General features: G+C 54.3%; 1 protein-coding gene and 1 long non-coding RNA gene across 2 annotated transcripts in view; one reads left to right on the top strand and one right to left on the bottom strand.

Moving 5' to 3' along the window:
- MFSD4A (major facilitator superfamily domain containing 4A) overlaps positions 1–12423 on the bottom strand; it is a 40998-nt gene extending 28575 nt beyond the window's left edge. Inside the window, exons 1-2 of the mRNA XM_047752858.1 lie at positions 12119–12423; positions 471–669 (exon numbers count right to left, since the gene is read on the bottom strand). Of these exons, the coding sequence (XP_047608814.1) occupies positions 471–669; positions 12119–12348 (429 nt within the window). The 5' untranslated portion in view covers positions 12349–12423. The remainder of the gene's footprint in view (positions 1–470; positions 670–12118) is intronic.
- On the top strand, positions 12208–13784 carry LOC125111070 (uncharacterized). The gene is made up of 3 exons (XR_007130823.1): positions 12208–12289; positions 12688–13112; positions 13411–13784. It is a non-coding gene; the product is annotated as an uncharacterized LOC125111070 (long non-coding RNA).
- Positions 13785–13998: the final 214 nt, after the last annotated feature.

Raw genomic sequence — 13998 nt, 5'->3', positions numbered from 1 at the left:
AATTCTATGACACCTGCAGGCAGGGACAGTCACCCCACTTTAAAGATGAATAGACGAGGGAGTTCCCATCATGGCTCAGTGGAACCGAATCTGGCTGGTATCCACGAGGATGTAGGTTCGATCCCTGGCCTCGCTTAGTGGGTCGGGGATCCGGCGTTGCCGTGAGCTGTGGTGTAGGTCACAGACACGGCTCGGATCCCGCGTTGCTGTGGCTGTGGTGTAGGCTGGCAGCTGTAGCTCTGATTTGACACCTAACCTGGAGTCCATATGCCGTGGGCGCAGTCTTAAAAAAGCGGAAAAAAAAAAAAAAAAAAAGGTGAAGAGATAAAGTCCTTGGCTGGCCCAGCTGGAAGCAGTCACACTGAACTTGACCCTGCTCTTTCTGAGTCACTGCCTTGGCCCTGGGAGAAGGCTGAGGGAGGTTCCCCGGGCCCAGCCCACCCCCAGCCCCACACCTGCTTGTAGCTCACCTGGAGGAAGACCGCAGAGTCCTTTTGGTAGATTCTCACCAGCTGCATGTTGGCCACGGTGTCGATGCAGCCCATGGCCAGGCCTGCCAGCGCCATGACCGAGGCCAGCACCTTCACGTTGCGGCAGAAGGGGATGGCGGCGAACACCAGAGAGATGGCCAGAGAAGAGGTGAAGAGTGCCCATAACGACTGGGCCAACCTGCAGGGGCCGAGGGAGGGGGGCGGTCAGGGGAGGAGGGCCTTAGAATGAAGAGCCCTCAACCCACTCTCTGGCTGGCCCTTGGGAAGCTGAGCCATTCCCGTCACCCTCTGGTGGAAAGGGGAAGGGTGCTGTGACAGAAGCTCTGTCTGTCACTTATTAACTATGGGTCCTGGGCAAGACGTTTGCCCGTCTCCTCAGGTAAAAATCCCTATGGCACAGGGTGGTTGTAGGAACTCAAGATAACTATGTAATGGGAGTTCTTTTGCGGCGCAGTGGGTAAAGGATCTGGTGTTGAATCCACCACAAAAGATTCCATGTAATGGACACTTCCCAAAACATAACTGCTACTTTGTATCGTTTACCTAAACTTGCAATTGTTTACTTCTAAACAATTCCTTTTTTTTTGTCTTTTTGCCTTTTCTTGAGCCACTCCTGCGGCATATGGAGGTTCCCAGGCTAGGGGTCTAATCAGAGCTGGAGCCATTGGCCGATACCACAGCCACAGCAATGCAGGATCCGAGCCGCATCTGTGACCTACACCATAGCTCACGGCAATGCTGGCTCCTTAACCCACTAAGCATGGCCAGGGATCGAACCCGCAACCTCATGTTTCCTAGTCGGATTCGTTAACCACTGTGCCATGATGGGAACTCCACTTCTAAACAATTCCGTGCAAAAATATTTCCATCTCCCTCAGGGAAGGTGTGAGGGGAATGGGCTTTGAGCACCTCAAGGGATCGGTGCCATTCACAGGAGCTTGGAGATGGGGCCCAGGAAGGCCCCTGAGCTGGACTGCAGTGCGCCCTCCCCACACAGGAATGGAACATGCCAGGCCCTCTGCGAGCACCAGGCCTGAGCTGCCAGAACCAAAGCCCACAGCCAAGGTATCTGGGTAATTTGGTGACCCCTCTACGGAAAATGGTATTGGACTCTGTGCTTGGCAACTGTCCAGAAGGGAGGCCCTCAGCCGAGCGGTCTCCCCCCACCCCCGAGGAGCCCACAGCAGGCAGGCGGGACGCATGGATGTGTGAACATGGGATGGAGAACTAAGGCTCTGTTGAGGCCTTTTGGGAACAGTCGGCCCAATAACCAGACTCTCGGAGAAAGGAAGGAAGCCCTGTATTTTCTGGGACTGGTCTGGAAGGCTCATGTGGGGGCAAGGAGAGTGAGCAGCAGGAAGGTTCTGGAAGGGAGAGGTTGTAGAGGAACGGTCTCAGATTGTGAGAGGCCAGAGAGCCCCAGGCACCTCCAGCCTCACCTCGGGACCTGGAGAGGTGGGGGGGAGAGGTGTTGATGTTTATGTGGCAAGACCTGAGTTTCCGGCTCCTCAAAGGAAAGGGAGAGCCCCCAGGAGACCCTCTCGGGATGCCTTTTCCCAAAGGTTCTCGCCTTTGATCCCACTGGCTCTCAGCCTTTCCTCTCCGTCCTTTGATTAAATCCTTTATCAGAAAGGCTCGGCTGACAGCGGCAGTGCGTTATTTTCTCATTTTCTTATTTTCAGACTGATCTGCTGGGGAGATTACCAATCATGACCTCTGCCTGATCCCAGCTCAGAGCTGGGGGTGGGGAGGCAGTGGGACTCACTGCACCCCGGCCACCAGAAAGGAACCAAAGAGGGTTGCCGCGTGCAGGAAACCCTGTTCAGGTCCCTCCAGTACCCCCTCCCTGCTCCCTGGCCCCCATCCCTGTGCTGCAGGCCTCCAGCCCTGACAGCCTGGGCAGCTCACCCGCTTCCAGGGTTTCTGCTTCCTGCTCCTTGGTGGCCTGTCTCACTGGTCCTGGCACAGAGGAGATGCCCACACCCCCACAGGCCGAGAAAAACAACAGGTCTCTCAGAACAGCTCTCTCTTTTGCCTTCCTGTCCCTGCACGAGATGGACTAGGCAGCTTCCTGGGTGGCCTGACTTTGGGGATAGCAAGTGGCCCCATCGCCCCTTCAAATGTCCCCCCCCCAACACTGAGCCGGCACACGGGCCCCACCTTACCACTTGGCAGTGAAGGACAGGCACCCCAAGTTCAAAAATGCTCTCTTGAAGATTTAATACATTCTCATTACTGCCCTGAAAACCCTGGATGAGCAGGGTTAATCAGTCCTGTAGCACAGTCCTGAGGGAATGGGACCCGGGATCAGTGACCTGAGATGGGCAGGAGCTGTGGGAAAGTGGGGAAAATGAAAGAGAAGTGGGAGTTCCCACCATGGTGCAGCAGAAACGAATCTGACTAGCACCCTTGAGGACGCAGGTTAGATCCCTGGCCTCGCTCAGTGGGTTAAGGATCTGGCGTTGCTGTGAACTGTGATGCAGCTCACAGACAAGGCTCGGATCTGGCATTGCTATGGCTGGGGTGTAGGCTGGCAGCTGTGGCTCCGATTCAAACTCTAGCCTGGGAACCTCCATATGTTGCAGGTGCAGCCCTAAAAAGACAAAACAAGAACAAAAACAAAAACAAAAAAAACCCCAACAACAACAAAAAAGAGAGAACTAACATGACAGGGCACTGGATAACAACTAACATTTGGTGCATATGACCATGCTGTGAGTTAGACTTTATAACTGTGCCTCACATGACCTGTGAGCAAAGTGAGGCTGAGAAAGGCTGAGAAAGTGGAGGACACATCCTGGATGCAAACCCAGGGCTTCTGACTTGCTGTTCCTTATGCCCTACTGCTTTGCTGTGGAGGCATGTGCACGTGCATGCATACGTGCATGTGTATGTGTGTGTAAAAGGCTGACACTGGGCCATAGACCCAGTCAGGCTGGAGCAGGAGGCCAGATTCAGGAAGCAATGGCAAACAGCTGCAGTTGCTAGAACGGGAGCTGGAAGTGGATCCTCTGCAGGTGTTACAGGAGTTCCAACTGCTTCAGCAATAACAGTTGGCTCCATCTCAAGCTTCCTGGGGTATCTGCTGCATCCTTTTCGTGAAGGGACCCTGTGCCTGGACTGTGCTTGGCCCTGAGGTGTCTGATCCAGGGTTGCTGGATGTTGCCAGTGAAATGGGAAAGCTTGAGAAAGGCCTATCTTATCCCCCTATACATCAGGGCCTGGAGAAAGAGACTAGAGACTGGTAGGGGGCTGATGTGGGATTGTATGGGGGTGACAGAGAGAGAGAGAGCCAGAGCCAGAGGTAAAGAGAGAAAGAATCAAGTGAGCCAGGTTGCCAGCAAGGTGCTGAGTAGAAGAGCAGGAGGATAAGGAGATGGGGTTGGGGAAGGGCTGGTGGCCAGTGGGCAGCCCTGTCTGGCCTCTCCTCCCCCTAGTTGGTACCCTCTCACCTTGTTATTCCAGAGAAGGACATTTAATGCTCAAAGGGGGCTCTTTTGTTCCCAGGCCCAGTGACAGGCAGGAAGGAGGGATGAAAAGAGAGCAGAAGGAAAGGAGAGGCTAGAGGGAGGCTGGTCTAGGAAGTCCCTTCCTTGTTACACCTGCCAACCCCTGGGCTGGGCTTTGAGCTTGCAGCCTGCCAGCTGGGTTCACGGGTATGGGGGTGGCTCGGAGACCTGTTCCCAGTAAAGGGGGACAGCTGTACCACAACAAACCTTGGGTTTGGATCCCAGGCTGCCTACCCAGTTGTTTCAGCAGGGCTGTCACTTGGCATTCCAAAGATCAGCCTGAACACATTTCTTTAGAATGACATGTCGTTGCCAAGAAAAAAAGGAGTCCTAGATACATCCCAGAGCCAGACTGAAATACACTAATTGGCTTGGTCACTTAATGGTTTGGTCAAAGGCCCCTTCCAGGAATGTGGGTAATTGATTATAGAATCATAATGTCATGTAGCTTTGGCAGCAATGTACTGGGATTTGTCAACCAAAGTCTGGGCCTGGGTCCACCTCTGCCACTTCCCAGTGGGTGGCTCGGGGAAAACCACTTACACTTAGCTCTTCTGAGCCTCAGTTTCTCTGCTATAAAATGCTGATAGTAAGCACTGCCTCTCGAGGCATCTGGCAGTTCCCAGGCTAGGGGTCGAATCAGAGCTACAGCTGCAGGCCTACCCCACAGCCACAGCAACACAGGATCCTTAACCCACTGAGCGAGGCCAGGGATCGAACCCGCATCCTCATGCGTACTAATTGAGTTCGTTTTTGCTGTGCCGCAAAGGGAACTCCACAGCCAGTTCTCTTTGTGTACTCACTGGCAGCTTCCCCCTGGCCACCTGCAGCTCACCCCCTCCCTGCAGGCCCTGGGCTGCCCCAAAGAGCATTGCCAGACCCAGAGAAGCATACTCGGCAGAAAGGATCCAAGAACTGGAGACAGCTTCTGCCCCTTCCATGCACCCCGCCTCTGTTCCTGCTGCTAGGCCCTCTGGGATGATCCTAGGAAGCCAGCTGAGAATTGCCAGAGTGGCAGCAAGGACCTAAGAGTCCTATGCCTCATTTTACAGATCAGGAAGTGGGCCCCCTGACTGGGGGGAAGAGAGCGAGCCATGCTGAGCAGGGACCCAGAGTCTCGATGCCCAATCCAGGAGAAGGCCAGCCTGTGTCACTGACCGTCCCTCCACTGGCTCTGGGTTCAGCGGTTAATTTAGGCCAATGAGAGGAAGGATCCCACTCCCTCAAGGCCTGGGGAGACCCAGGAGCAGCCCAGACAGTCTAGGGAACCCTTCCTTGGGGAACCCAAGAAACGTCCAAGTTACTTATTAACAGCGCCACACGGAAGGTGCACACGGGGAGGGAGAGCAGGGAACAGATCCTCCCCCAGCCTTGCGCTGGCTCTGCTGGAGGTGCCTGTCCCGCCAGTTTGCTGTGTGACCTTGAGCACATGGCTGACCTGTTTGCCCAGGTGCTCTGCCCTACCCCAAGGGCGCATGTGATCTCCTTGTCTCACTGTGGGTACCTGCCCGGGCCCTCCTGGTTCTGTGATGAGAGAGGAGCGCTGCCTGGCTTCAAAAGAGGGGAAGGGCTTGAGCAAACAGTAAGATGCCAGCCAACCGTCCTGCCCGCCACTCCCCAGAGGTGCGGAAGAAAGCTGCCCAGGGCCAGCCGCATGCCACCGCATTCTCCTGGCGGTTTTACCTTGGGGGTTCCCCTGTCCCCCCAGGATGATCTCTTTTCCAGGGGCAGACTGCAGAACCAGGAGTCAGAGGCGACCCCAAAGCCCCTCTCCGCCTTGCAAAGGGACAGGTAGCGTCTCAATAGAGGAGAAGGACCTGGGACAGGACACCCTCTGGGAGCGAGGGCAGGCTGGAGACTGCAGCATAAGCCAGGGTCATAGGGAAGGGGTGACAGGCTGGGGGTGGGGGCAGGGGAAGAGCCCCCTCCCAACTGGGTCACCCCACACAGACACCTTGGCTTGTTCGCTGCCCTTGGCAAGACTGCCCTGTTAGACTCAGGTCAGGGCGGCACCCTTGCTCGACCATATTCCCTGAGCCCAGTGGGTGCTGGGCCCACAGGGAGCGAGCACTCTTTGCGCTTTGGTGAGACTTGCAGCTCTGTCTCCCTGGAACACCTCTCCCCCCGTTCCATGCTGGCATGGATCTTTCCTGCATTCAAGTGTCTGCTCAGAGAGGCCTTCCCTGACCACCAAGCTAAAGTAACCCCCACCTCTGTCACTCGCCATCCCTACTGCTGCTTTATTTCCTTCATGTCGCTAAAATGGCCCCTCCAGAATGTAAGCTCCATTAGAGCAGGGATCTGTGTCCTACTTACCCTGAAAACAGGGTCCAGCTCAAGAGATAGTTGTTGAATAAGTAAAGGATAAGATGAGTTTCGAGAGTTTTTTTTTTTTTTCTTTTTAGGGCCACACCTGCGGCATGTGGAGGTTCCCAGGCTAGGGGTCTAATTGGAGCTGTAGCCACTGGCCCATGCCACAGCCACAGCAACGAGGGATCCAAGCCACATCTGTGACCTACACCATAACTCACAGCAATGCTGGGTCCCTAACCCATTGAGCGAGGCCAGGAATCGAACCCACATCCTCATGGATGCTAGTTGGGTTCATTAACCACTGAGCCACGGGAACTCTGAGATTTTTTTAAATTAAAAAATTGAGCTGTAATTTACATGCCATAAAATTAATCTATTCAAAGTGCACAATTCAATGTTTTTTTTTTTTGTATATCTAGAATCATAAACTCATCACTGTGATCTAAGTTTAGAGCATTTACATCACCCCTGAAAGAATCCCCTTAACCCTTAGTAGTCACTCCCCATTCCTCTCCACACCCCACCTCCAGCCCTAGGAAACCACTCATCTACCTCATGTCTCTATAGATCTTCATACTCTGGAGTGTCACATAAATGGAATCATAACAGTATGTGATATTTTGTGACTGGAAGCTTTCACTTAGCATAATGTTTTCGAGGTTCACCCAGGTAACAGCATGAGTCAGTACTTCACTCCTTTTCATGGCTGAATAATATTCCATTGTATGGATGGAGCACATTTTGTTTGCCCATCCATCCGTTGATGGACATTTAGTTTGTTTCCACTTTTTGGCTATTATGAATAATGGTGATATGACCATTCATGTTCCAGTTTTCTTTTTTTTCTCTTTGCCCATACCAGCAGCATATGGAAGTTCCTGAACTAGAGATCAAATCTGAGCTGGAGCTGCAACCTATGCCGCAGCTGCAGGAATATGGGCCAGGGATCAAACCAGTGCTGCCACAGAGACAAGGTGGATCATTAACCCACTGGCCACAGTGGGAACTCTGTCACATACAAGCTTTTGTGTGGTCATGTTTTCGGTTCTTTGAGGAATATACTTAGCAGTGGAATTGCTGGGCTACCTCCATATAGAGATGTTTTTTTTGTTTTGTTTCCTTTTTTAGGGCTGCATCTATGGAATATGGAAGTTCCTGGGCTAAAGGTCGAATCAGAGCTGCAGCTGCTAGCCTATACCACAGCAACGCTGGATCCGAGGTGCATCTGTGACCTATGCCGCAGCTTGCGGCAACACCAGATCTTTAACCCACTGAGCGAGGCCAGGGATCGAACCCGTATGCACATGGATACTAGCTGGGTTCTTAACTTGCTGAGCCACAGTGGGGACTCCTGAAGATAGGTGTTTAAAGCAAGAACCATGTCTAGGCCAGGCTTGCTGTAGGCTGAAAAGTGGCCAAGTGGCTGGAAGGAGAGGCAGAAACTTTCTAGATGGAAGACCAACCAGGGCCTGGCTCATAGAAGGGAACCGGCTGCAGGGGGCCAGCATCCTAGGGAAGTAAGTCAGATCGCGGTGTGGGAAAGCTTGCATGGAAGACTGGGTTTCACGCAGTGGGCAGGAGAAAGTCAGAGCTGGGAGTAGGGAAGACAGGATTTGCAGGAAATCAAGAAAGCAAAGAAAGATAAGGAAAGAGGGAGTTCCCGTCATGATTCAGTGATTAACAAATCCAACTAGGAACCATGAGGTTGGGGGTTTGATCCCTGGCCTTGCTCAGTGGGTTGAGGATCTGGTGTTGCCGTGAGCTGTAGTGTAGGTCACAGACGCGGCTCGGATCCTGCGTTGCTGTGGCTGTGGTGTAGGCCAGCAGCTGTGGCTCCGATTCGACCCCTAGCCTGGGAACCTCCATATGCCTCAGGAGCGGCCCAAGAAATGGCAAAAAAGACAAAAAAATAAATAAATAAAAAATAAAATAATAATAATAAAAAAGATAGGGAAAGAGATAATTAATAGAGGAAAGAAAAGAACTCAAGCCTTCTGGTAACAGCTTGCATGCAGAGGAGAGGCCCAGGCGAGGCTGATAAAGACTAGGGTAACTCTGAAAGCTGTTCATCTACCCTGATGCCTTTGAGATAAGGGTGGGGGGGTCTCCCAAACTGCCCAGAGTGGTTAGACTGGTCCCCATGACTAAGTACACCTCCTTTTTGCTGTTTGACTAAGCATATACCTATACCTGCTGACAACCAGGTGGTTTTGGGTTTTTCTCTTCTCTGAAAGGTTTCCTGCTCTCAGTAAGCAAGATTTTTCTAAGGAAGGTCTAGTCCAGATTCTTCTGGCCCTAACTGCACCCCTCTCCCCTCTTGGCCTGCATGTGGTGGCCTCCCTCAAAATCTCTGTCTACGTTAGAAGAGAGAGAGCTGATCGCACACCGAGCAGAGGGCTTCCACGCTCTGCTGCACCCAATCTAACATCTTGGGCTCTCCACGCTTAGTCCCTCCAATGCATGTCCCTGCGGAAGCATCAGAAACCCTATTCAGCCCTGATTCTCGGTCTGGGCCAAGGAGTAGGCAGGACTTGAGCAGGAACCCTAGAGAAAGAGGCGCTGCCCTGACTCTCTTCTCCCCCGTGTGTGTCATCCGACACTTTCCCCCACACCCTCGCAACAGCTGGCGCTCCCGTCCAGATTTGTCCAACCAACCCCCCCACTCGCAGTACCAGCCTTGCACACTGGCAGTAATCACTTAAGCTGAAAAGCACTAGCAGAGGTATTAGCATTTTAACTGGTGGTGAGGCCATAAGGAATCAAGCTTTAGAGGCTGGTTTCAGGGCTGGTGGAGGTTCTGTTTGCTTTGAGGGATGGAAGATTGCAATGAGCTGTCCAGTCCTAGCCAAGTAATGACCTCCTTCTAAACACAGGACACCCCGTGATGTCTTTTTCCACCAAAGTCTACTTTGCTCTTAACCAAAGGAAAAGGTGCTTTCAGACATTTTGTCTTGGAGTGGGGCTGAGGTACAGATTTTGTTTTGTTTTCTTTAATTTTTTTTTTTTTTTTTTTGGCCGTACAGCAGCTTGTGGAAGAGCCGGGGCCAGGGATCGAACCAGCACCACAGCTGCAACCTGAGCCACAGCAGTGACAACACCAGCTCCTTAACCCGCTGCACCACCAAGGCAACTCCCAAGGTTCAGATTTTATTTTTTTATATTTTTGTTTTTGTTTGTTTGTTTATGGCTGAACCCGTGAGGTTCCCAGGCTAGGGTCGGATCGGAACTACAGCTGCCGGCTTATACCACAGGTGCAGCAACATGGGATGGGAGCCACGTCTGCAACCTACACCACAGATCATGGCAACACTGGATGCTTTTTTTTTTTTTAAGCACTTTTTTATTTATTGATTTTGTCTTTTTGTCTTTTCTAGGGCCGCACCCGCAGCATATGGAGCTTCCCAGGCTAGGGATCTAATTGGAGCTGTAGCCACTGGCCTACACCAGAGCCACAGCAACGCGGGATCCGAGCCACATCTGTGACCTACACCACAGCTCATGGCAATGGCAGATCCTTAACCCACTGAGCCAGGCCAGGAATGGAACCCACGTCCTCATGAATCCTAGTTGGGTTCATTAAACCCTGAGCCATGAAGGGAACTCCCCCGAGGTTCAGATTTTAAACCTAAACCACTGATAGGACTTACTCCCCCTATCGCATCCCACCCTCAGGTCCCAACAGGGAGCCCCAGAGGCCTGGCCAGCTCAGGAATACTCAGCTCACAAGTCTTCACAGGGTGACTCACGCCACTCCACTGCTGGACGAGCATAGGGTATAACTTGCACCCTGCAGTATTGAAGCTGACTACTATAAGTCAGCTTGCTTTTTGAATGAAAAAGCAAAAGGCATTTCCAAAGTATCTGGTTCTAGGCACAAATGTGGGGGTTCAAATCCTGGCTAGGCCTCTTAAGAGCTGTGTGGCCTGGGGCCAGTTTCTTAACCTCCCTGTGCTTCAACTTCCTTGTGCACAAAATGGGAATAGTAGGGCTACTCTACAGGGTTGTCATGAAGGTTAAAGGAGTCGTTACAAGTGAAATACCAAGGAAGAACGGTGCCTGGCCTTGAGGAAATGGTCCATAAATTTAGTTATTACTGCTACCTTTACTCTTCTCTTCTGTGAGCTGGTTTCCTGCAGCCAGACCCTTTCCTCTGCCTGCTCAGAGCCCCTCGAGGAGCCATGAGGGAGGCACAAAGCAAACTAGAGCTGGCCCAGGTGGGTTAGTATTGCTGCTGTTTTCATGAAGCCTGACTTGCCAACCTGTCATTTCTAATTATCCTCGTTCCCCTTCCTGTTCCTTGCACTACACATGTTCCTAAAAAGTTCCAGGCAAGGGAGCTTTTGCAAGTCGAAATACTTACAAACAAAAACAGAAAAACACCCTGATAGATTTCTAATTAAACCTCTAGGCAGGATCGGAAAGGATCTTGCGCTTTTTCGTAAGATTTTCTGCGTCCCCCACAGATCCAATCCGGTCCCAACCCACAGAGACACTAGTGTACCCAAGGAGGCTTGCTTCTGAAGAGGAAAATTATTTGGTTTGCAAGAGGATCTGGGTCGTGGGGATAATCACTCCCTAATTGATCATGTTCTGTCCGCTGGGTGGCTTAAAATGGGGTCTATATAGGTGACACCTGTGCACTAGTAGTGAGGTGGAGAAGAAAACCCACCTCACGGATGGATGCCTCTAGCAGTGAGCCAAAGGGCAGAGCCCTTGGCCCAGAATGGCCCCCAGAGGCTTCTGGGATAACTCAACTGTGGTTTTCGACCCAGGCATCTGCTTGTTTGAGTCCACGCAGTCTAGGAAACCACCCAGTCAGGAGCTAGGACTGGGGAAACCTCCAGCAGCCTCCGACTTGCAAGTCATCTACCCCCTGCTTCGGGTCTGTTCTCCCAGCTGCACCAGGAGAGTGAATCCTGCTGCCTTTTGAAAGAGCTCTGCGGAGGTGGCCCTGCCGAATTCGAGCCGGGAGAGTGAGGCTCTGCGAGGGGCATCTCTGGGGGCCAGGCCAGGCAAAGGCCAGGGAGGTGGGGCAGGGGAAGCAGATGGGGGACCCTGGCACCAGAGATGGAGGGTCACCTCACTAAGCTATGCGTGAGTCATCCTCTCACCTACATGGACCTAGCCCTGAGGTCCTGTGTGTCTCCTCTGGGTGCTGCCTCCAGGGGCCAAGGTAGGAACTCTGGATCCCCCAGGAGCAGGAACACACAGGACCCACCATGCCGGTGGCCACCCCCCCGGGGGGGGGGGCGGGAAAGGACACTCTCTGTCAGCTGATCTGGAGCTAAGGATCTGAGTGGAGCCCGCCCCAGGGCATTCCGTCCAGCCGCAGGCAGCCCTGGCACTGGGCACGGCCCCTGAGTTGACACTCCCTCTCTCCTTCCACCCCACTCCTAATTCTGCCCCCAGCAGCACGGGCTAAAGACAAACCTCAGACCCGCAGCGTGCAAGAGGGCAACCCTCCCACCTCCGCCAACTCCATCACCCCATTCCCCAGAGGTTTGGGTGGGAGAAGCCGAGTGGGAGCTGGGTTAATGCCTTCATAGGGGTGAGTGAGGGCAAATAAATAATCCAGAAGTCACCTTCCGTCTCCGGAGAGAGTTTTGCAGGGAGAGCCCGGATGGGGGAGGCAGCCCTTTGGTAAGGTGCAGCGCGGCTGGCTGAGCCGGGAGGGATGATCGCCGCCTGCCAGAGGTTGGGGACAGCCTGTGGCCGGAGCCCCATGAGGTCAGAGGGCGGCGGGAAGGATCAGGAGGGTCGAGGGGTGGGGGGCTCGGGGACTGCGGCGCTCAGCCAGGCACTCACGTCCTCTTGAAGACGCCCCCGAGGGCGCTGCCCAGCAGGAGGCAGAGCTGCTGCGAGAAGAAGACCCAGGAGATCTGGGGCAGCGAGCTGTGCGTCTGGCAGCGCAGGTCCAGCAGCGTGGGCCCCAGAAAGGCGATGCACAGGCCGAAGCTGAAGAAGACGCTCCAGTAGGTGAGCGTGGGTTGCAGGTTGCGGCGGAGCAGCCCCGACACGCGGACGTCGCAGCCCATGGCCCCGGCCGGCGGGCTCGCGGCTGCTGGTCCGGGCGCGCGCGGGTGCCCGAGTGCCGCTTCGCCAGCGGGAGGGCCGGTAGAGCTGGGGAGGCCGGGGCCGGGGGAGGGGCGGGGAGGGGCGGGGAGGGGCCGCCTGGCTAGGGGCCCCGCCCTCGGGCCCAGGGAGCGCCCGGGGCGCCTGGGTTGCCCGTGGGCACCGCGTCCGGGCCAGCGGCTTCCTCGTGCGGTGCCAGGCGCCGGCCTCCTAGGCTTCCCGAACTCACGTTTTCACCCTCCCCCGGCTTCGGGAGACCAACCGGGAGCCGCTGTTCACCCCCACTCCCTTCTCCCACCCAGCTCCGCATCCCTCCAGCCTCCTTATCCAGCCCCCTCAGGGTCGGCGGGGCCTGGGCGCCCATTTCAGAGCTGGGCAAACTGAGAGCCTGAGACATCCTGTAAGTACACGGAGAGGCTGCGGAGCCGGATCTCACAGAGCTTTGCCGAGGCTTGGGGAAGCTGCAAGCCCTCCCCAACCCCGAGCCAGCCTGCGTCTGGGCGGTGGAGGAAGCCCCTCCCCCTCCCCTTAAACCTAGGGGCTTCGCAGATGGACGTCGGGGGGGCTGACAGCGCCCCACCTGTCCTTGAAATAAAAGGCAAAATCTACATACTTTCTTTCCTTGGGAGAACAGTCATGGCTTTCATCAGAAAGGTGATCACTCTGCTCCACAGAAGGGCCTGAGAGCTGGTCTTCACCTGCCACATCTCACCGGCGCCCCGTACAGGTGCGGGATGGAGAAAGATGTCCTGGTTCTTCCAGACTCCATCTCTTTCCTGTCCTCCTAGTCGGAGGAGGGGTGGGGAGAGGGCGGGAAAGGAAGGGCAGTGACTTGGAGGAATTTCTGGAGGAATTCTGAAATAATCCTCGGGGGGGGGGGGGGTTCTGAGGAAAATTGCCTTTTTTTTTTTTTTTTTTTTTTTGCTGGAAAAAGCCGGATAGGGGGTGGCGTGGGAGGGTGTTAGCCTCCAGACTGGGAGTCCTTCCAGGAACCTGCAGCTGACACAGGCTGTTACTTCCCCCAGGTGGCCACCAGGCTGTTGGGTCCTATGTGGTCCTGCTCTAGGGGCGCCAGACACATTTCCTGCACTGGCCCCTGGAGGCAGAGCAAAAAGGCCCTTCAGGGTCACCTCTGCTAAGGTGATCTACTAGTGGCAGGAGCAACGGCATCATGACCACCTGCCCATGAAGGGGACCATCCCTGAAAGGGCATGGGTGTCCCTATGACAGCTTGACATGTGGTGGGAGCAACCAGCTTCTCCCACAGGTACTGGTCTCATCTCACAGGGGCGCCCCAGCATCTGCTCCATCCTCTCTAGGCTGTGAGCACCAGGGAGGGAGGCCCCACAGTCCCTCTGATGGTGACGACAGCAACTTATTCAGTGGCGATAATCATGGACCCAGTACAGTACTTGCAATTAAGTAAAATGTTATCCTCTAGGGGAGTTATGATTTATCATAACTGCAAGCATTTGGAGTTCCCGTCGTGGCTCAGCGGAAACAAATATGGCTAGCATCCATGAGGACAGAGGTTCAATCCCTGGCTTTGCCCAGTGGGTTAAGGATCCAGCGTTGCCCTGAGTTGTGGTGTAGATCGCAGATGCTGCTCGGAT

This window comes from Phacochoerus africanus, chromosome 11 (assembly GCF_016906955.1).
Source record: "Phacochoerus africanus isolate WHEZ1 chromosome 11, ROS_Pafr_v1, whole genome shotgun sequence".
NCBI lineage: Eukaryota > Metazoa > Chordata > Mammalia > Artiodactyla > Suidae > Phacochoerus > Phacochoerus africanus.
This window is presented reverse-complemented; position numbering and strand designations above follow the sequence as displayed.